A 6392-nucleotide genomic window follows, 5' to 3' on the forward strand; every position below is an offset into this window, starting at 1 on the left:
TAATGTCGCAGGCTCCAGTTAAGGAAAGGATACCTCTATCTATTTACTTGTCAGCTTCCCCCATCCCTAGGATACCTGACTGCATTGTGGTATTCTCACAACACCCCAGGGAGGTGTCAAAATATTAGTATTCCCATTTTGCAGATGGGAAAACTGAGGCCCAGAGAGATTTAAGGTTGCGGTTTTTCAAGCACTTAGTACTCATCTGCTCCCAGTATGGCCAGATTTGTATCAAAAGAGCCCAGGACAAGTTGTGCCTAACTGAGAGCTAAGCTTGAGCTCTGCTGGAAAATCTGCCCCTCGGGAACTTGTCCAAGGTCTCACGTGGTGTCTGCGGCAGGGCTGGGTGTGGGACCCAGAGCCCCTGCTGCTCTAATGCATTGGACCCCACTCCCCTCCCAGACCTGGGACTAGAACCCAGCAGCCCTGGCTCCCAGCCCCACCCCGCTCTAACACACGGGACCCCACTCCCCTCCTAGAGCTGGGACTAGAACGCAGCAGCCCTGACTTCCAGCCCCCACTTCTCTAACCACTAGACCGCACTCCCCTCCCTGAGCCAGGATAGAACCCAGGCATCCTGGTGCCCGCCTGCTCTAACCCACTCGACCCCACTCCCCTGCCAGAGCTGAAGACATAACGAAGGAGTCCTGACTCCCAGCCCTAACCACTAGACCCCATTCCCCTCCCAGAACTAGAACCAGAATGCCAATCTCCTGAGTCCCAGCCCAGTGCTTTAGCTCCAATAGCATACCGCACCAGCCTGACTGACCTAGATAGATCCTCCTCCCCACTGGGCTTGATCTGGGCTTGTGTCTTGCAGCAGCGGAGTGTGGAAGATTGTCTCCAAGTATGAGCATGCCCCTCAGGAGGCCTTCACCGCGGAGTTTGAAGTCAAGGAATATGGTACCCGCCCTGCCCCTAACAGGAGGGTGTTTCCTTATCACAGCTGAACGGCTGGCTGGTTTTGGGATCCAGGAGGAATTTCTGTCCCTTCCACTCCCACCTCCCGGGCATAGTGGGAAGAGCTTTGGGGAGGCCCCTTTCGATGAGGGTCCGTGTGACAGTGGAGCCTCTTAGGGCACTGAGCAGAGGGGGTATGTTGTGGTCCGATACTACAGGGTGAGCAGGGATAGGAGCCCGAAGACTGTCTGAGTTTGGGGGTTTGGGTGCAAGCTGTGTAGGGCCTCAGTCCTTCCCACCTTCTAGGTGGTTCTTGAGCCCCATCAACCACCTCTTCAGGAATGAGAGAGAGGACAGGGACATGCCAGGAGCCATAGACGCTTTCCAGCTAGAGCTGCGGCAGCTAGAGGTAAAATCCGCCGCCCGTCGGGCTTGTCTCTCATTGACTGAAGGAGAAGAGCCCGCTGGGAGAAAGGCTGACGTAGCAGCAGAGGACCACAGTCCTAGGGAAAGCACCTCTTAGCAGTGAGGTTCTGCTTTCCCGAGGGCCATATCTACAGGGAGAGCATCCCAAGAGACCCAGCACCTGGGGTGTCCGAATCAGTCCCAACCTTCCGATTGCCTTTGTTGATCCATCTCGCCATGGCTTATGGCCATCAGCTGCTTCCTGGGAGAGTCTCTCCCGCTCCCACTGTGTATCTTGGACACCGGTTCCCTTTTGTCTCCTAGGACCCCCTTCCCCTGGGGGTTGTGACCTCCAGCCTGATGGCCCCGGGCCCTCGGGTGACTGTTGCAATGTCTCTGATCTTTTGCAGTGCTGCCTAGTTTCGAAGTGACGCTGGAGCCTTCCCAGAAGTTCTTCCTCGTTGACCAGAATGAGCTTAGTATCGACATTACAGCCAAGTGGGTCCCCCTCTTTCTCTCTCGTGCTTCTGCTGCGGTTCAGTGCTGTGGGGCAGGCTTCTGGGGCTCGCGCATGAAGTATAATCACCTGGGCTGACGGTCGGCTCACAGCCTGACCTGTTCTAATCTGCATTCATCGGTGTCTCCAGATACCTGCTGTCACCTTCGTAATCCACTTATTTCTCCTGTTAATGGGCTCAGTGCTGGAGTCCATTGGTTATGTGCTGTGTCTCTCCCTAGGGGCTGCTCCACATAAGTGGATAACAGCCTACTACCGCTACCAGTGAGTGGATTTACTTCTTTAGCTCAAATGGTTCAGGCTTTGTGACCTGGGCCAGGCTCACCAGCCCCTCCATGCCTCAGTTTCCTCTATCCATTAAATAGGAGTAATGCTGAGTATTTTCTCTCCCTGCCATGGTCTGTTTTCCATGCAGGTTCCTGTATGGGAAGCCAGTTCAAGGCCAAGCCTATGCGCTCTTTGGAGTGATGGTGGATAATGAGAAAAGGAGCATCGTGAACTCACTCAACAAAGTCCCGGTGAGAACGTAGCTTCCTGCCTACGATACACTGATGGGGCTGTAGTGGAGTGGGGTGCTTTTTGGGATACCTGCTGTGCTTTCAGAGTCTGGGATAAGAAGGGGAGCCAAGGATAGAGTTTGGATCCATATCCAAATACACCAATTATCTTGTCTCTAGCAACATATAACAATGGGGATAAAGGGGAAATAGGTAGCAAGCAATATAAATTAGAAGTTATGAAGTATAGAAAATTGATAAGGGAAGCTAAAGACAGCTGGGAAAAATCCATGGCTGGCAGAGCTAAGAACAATAAGGAGTTTTTTAAAGTATATTAAGAACAAAAATATCCTAACAATGGTACAGGCCCATTGCTAGATGGAGACGATAAAATAGAAAGAAAGAAAGAAAGAAAGAAAGAAAGAAAGAAAGAAAGAAAGAAAGAAAGAAAGAAAGAAAGAAAGAGGCCAGGTGATTGACAAGAAAATAACTTGTTTCAATTTCAGATCAAGGGTGGCAAAGGCTGTGCTAAGCTAACCAAAGAAATGTTGCGTAGCAGGTTCCCCAACCCCAGCGAACTTCTCGGCCACTCAATCTATGTGACAGTGACAGTGCTGACCGACACAGGTAAGGGAGTGGTTCCCTTAGCTAGTTGCTGGGTTTTCAGACCGGAACAGAGCTTAAGTGATGCATAGCTAACCCCAGCAGGCCTGGCACATGGCTGTGGCCTTCTGATCTTTCCAGTGCCTCTGTAACCGGGGATAGAGGAAGCAAAGGGGTGGGTTTTGCTTTGTATCCTAAAAGCAGCAAAACATGGACTCATCTTCATCGCTGTTGTGTTTCAAACCTCGGAGTTCCTGTTCTCTGTATTACAGCAGACCTCCAGCTGAGATCAGGGCCCGCTGGGCCGGGCACTGCACAGACACACAGGGAGTGACGGTCTCTGCCCCAGCTGAGATCAGGGCCCCTTGTGCGGGGCGCTGCACAGACACACAGGGAGAGACGGTCTCTGCCCCAGCTGAGATCAGGGCTCCCTGTGCTGGGCGCTGCACAGACACACAGTTCCCGCCCTGGATAGCTCACAGTCTAAACAGACAGAGGAACAATCACTATCCCCATTTGATGTATGATGAGCTGAGACACAGAGTGATGAATAACTTGCTCACCAGAGTCGGTGACAAAGGCAGGCACTCAACCCAGATCCCCTGAGTCCCAGTCCAGCCATCACCTCAAGACCAAACTTCTTCTTCTTCTTTTTTTTAATCCCCAAGGGAGTGACATGGTGGAGGCTGAGAAATCCGGGATCCGCATTGTGACCTCTCCCTACAAAATCCTCTTCTCCAGATCTGCTACGTACTTCAAACCCGGGCTGCCCTTTAACCTGGTGGTATGTCCAGCCAGTGACGTTGCCGGCGTAGAACCTTCATAGTGTTATCTCACAGCCTGATACGGCTAGCTAACAGATCTGCGTGCCATTGGAGAGCAGGGATGATTCGCTTTCTAATGGTGTACAGCGTGAGAGCCTGCCTTCAGTGGTTCACGAGAAATCTTACCTGGAAGTGGTCATTGGAGCAGGCAAAAATAGACAGACAGGGGTCTGCATTGCAACCACTGCTGGCACAGGCTGGCCTCGCTGGGCATAGCGCAGCATAGAGGCCCAGGGTTGACTGAGCTCCCCTTAAGTGGAGGACGTCAGGGTTATTCGGACAGCGTTGCTGTCATGGGTACAACCAGGCTTTGTAACTGACCAGATCAGACACGGGGGAGGACGCTGACCTGCAGGTTACATGCCTGGGCTGGGAGTATGTAGAGAAGGCTCCAAGGAGACCTACGGGGCACCTTCAACCATCACTAAGTTCACATCCACCCTCTCTCCTGTCTTCCGATGCCCAGGTCTCCGTGGTGAACGCGGATGGTTCCCCCGCCCCCCAGGTCCCCGTGCGCAGCGGGACAGGTGCCAGCGGTTTGACACAGGCTGACGGGACAGTGCAGTTGGCGATCAACACCCCAGCAGACGCATCTCAGCTCTCGGTGAAGGTACACGTCGGGTCACTCAGGCAGGATGCTCCTTGGGTCCTGGTGCTGGTTCCCTACACGTTCTGTTGATATAGGAACTGGACCAGATCGGGGACAGGTCTGATCTAGGACCCTACAGGTCCCAGGCCCCGGCCAATGTCAAAGGCAGGAGGCAACTGGGTCTGATTCTCTATTGCTCATCCTACCTAAGACCCACCCACAGAGCAATGGGCCTTCCTGGCTGACATAGCCCTGCCTTCTCCCCGCTAGACCCCAGGGCCAGGGGCACATTGGAGAAGCAAGATGCCCCAGCTGCTGCACTCTGGCTAGACTCTGCTCCTCGTAGCCCAGAGGGGCTGGGTTGGGAGCAGAGGGTAGGTCAGGGCAGCTCTAAACTGAAGGCTGGGGTCTGGGCCCAAGATGCAGGGAGCACAAAGATGGCTTAATTCCACAAGGCTTAATTCCGGCAAGGCCCCAACTATCTAGTGCTGGGCCCATGTAAGTCAGTAGGAATTTTGCCCTTGACTCCAGCGGTGTCAGGATCTGGCCCCTTTTAGACCTGATCCTTAGCTGTCTCTGATGAAGAAAGTCCGTTAACCGTCCCCCCTATCGTCCCCCAGGTGGAAACTGTGGTTGCCAACCTCCGGCAGGAGCATCAGAGCTCGGCGGTCTGGGCCGCGGTCGCCTACGGGTCGCAAGGGGGCTCGAGGAACTACCTGCACATCTCGGTGCTGGCCACTCAGCTCCAGCCGGGGACCGCCCTGCCTGTGAGCTTCAGTTTGCGGAACAGTAACGCTGACGTTCAGCGGCAGATCCACTATTTCACCTACCTGGTAAGAGGCAGCCTCGCTGTGTGCGCAGCAGGGGAGGAGACGGTGACAGGGGGCTGGGAGTCGGGACTCCTGGGGTCCCAGCACTGGGAGGGGAGTGGAATCTAATAGAGCAAGGGGCTGGGAGTCAGGACTCCTGGGTTCTATCGCCAGCAGTGGCAGGAGAATGGGGTCTAGGACTCCTGGGTTTCCTTCCTGGCTCTATGTGATTTTGTGCTGTTATCATTGGGACTCATCCGGTGACAGCGAATGCCTTCTGCTTCCCCATCAGATCCTGAACAAAGGGAAGATCATCCGGGCTGGAAGACAGGCCAGGCAGGCGGGACAAACCCTGGTGACCATGTTCCTGCCCATCACTCCAGACCTCATCCCTTCATTCCGCATCGTGGCTTACTACCACGTAGGGCAGAAGGAGATCGTGGCAGACTCGGTCTGGGTGGACGTCCAGGATTCCTGTATGGGAACGGTGGGTTGATCTTCTCCCTGGCACTTACGTCAATATATTTAAATAACCTGATGGATTCTGGCTGAGAGGAGAGCAGGTTCCCAGTGGGAAAATTACTCCCAGGGTAGATCTGACTCAGTCCTTACTCGCTGATTAAACCTAAGATAGATAGGGACAGTCTCGCCTCATGCTTACACCAGGGTATAACTCCACTGACTTCAGCGGAGTGACTCCTGATTTACTAGGGTTACCATATTTCAACAAGCAAAAAAGAGGACGGGAGGAGCCCTGCCCTAGCCCCGCCCCTGCCCCTCCCACTTCCCGCCCCCCCAGAACCCCCAACCCTCCCCCCGTTCCTTGTCCCCTGACTGCCCCCTCCTGGGACCCCTGCCCCTAACTGCCCCCCGGGACTCCACTCCCTATCTAAGCCTCCTTGCCTCTTGTCCCCTGACTGCCCCAACCCTTATCCACACCCCCACCCCCAGACAGACCCCTGGGACTCCCACGCCCCATCCAACCACTCCCCCCCCCCTGACCCCCCCCCCCAGAACTCCCAACCCATCTAAACCCCTCTGCTCCCTGTCCCCTGACTGCTCTGATCCCTCTCCCCACTCCTGCCCCCTGACAGCTCCCCCCCAGAACTCCCAGCCCCCTACCCCCCGCTCCTTGTCCCCTGACTGCCCCCTCCTGGGACCCCTGCTCCTAACTGCCCTCCAGAACCCCACCCCCTACCTAAGACTCCCTGTTCCTTGTCCCCTAACTGCCCCCTCCTAAGACCCCCC

At 55.0% G+C, this 6392-nt stretch overlaps 1 protein-coding gene across 2 annotated transcripts in view; it reads left to right on the forward strand.

Moving 5' to 3' along the window:
* LOC117889179 (A.superbus venom factor 1-like) overlaps positions 1–6392 on the forward strand; it is a 42940-nt gene that overhangs the window by 6824 nt on the left and 29724 nt on the right. For both annotated transcript variants that reach the window (XM_034793063.1, XM_034793064.1), the window contains exons 6-13: positions 821–903; positions 1716–1803; positions 2238–2340; positions 2826–2946; positions 3591–3706; positions 4213–4356; positions 4956–5168; positions 5437–5631. In XM_034793063.1, the coding sequence (XP_034648954.1) occupies positions 821–903; positions 1716–1803; positions 2238–2340; positions 2826–2946; positions 3591–3706; positions 4213–4356; positions 4956–5168; positions 5437–5631 (1063 nt within the window). The remainder of the gene's footprint in view (positions 1–820; positions 904–1715; positions 1804–2237; positions 2341–2825; positions 2947–3590; positions 3707–4212; positions 4357–4955; positions 5169–5436; positions 5632–6392) is intronic.

This window comes from Trachemys scripta, chromosome 16, assembly GCF_013100865.1.
Source record: "Trachemys scripta elegans isolate TJP31775 chromosome 16, CAS_Tse_1.0, whole genome shotgun sequence".
Classification (NCBI taxonomy): Eukaryota; Metazoa; Chordata; order Testudines; family Emydidae; genus Trachemys; species Trachemys scripta.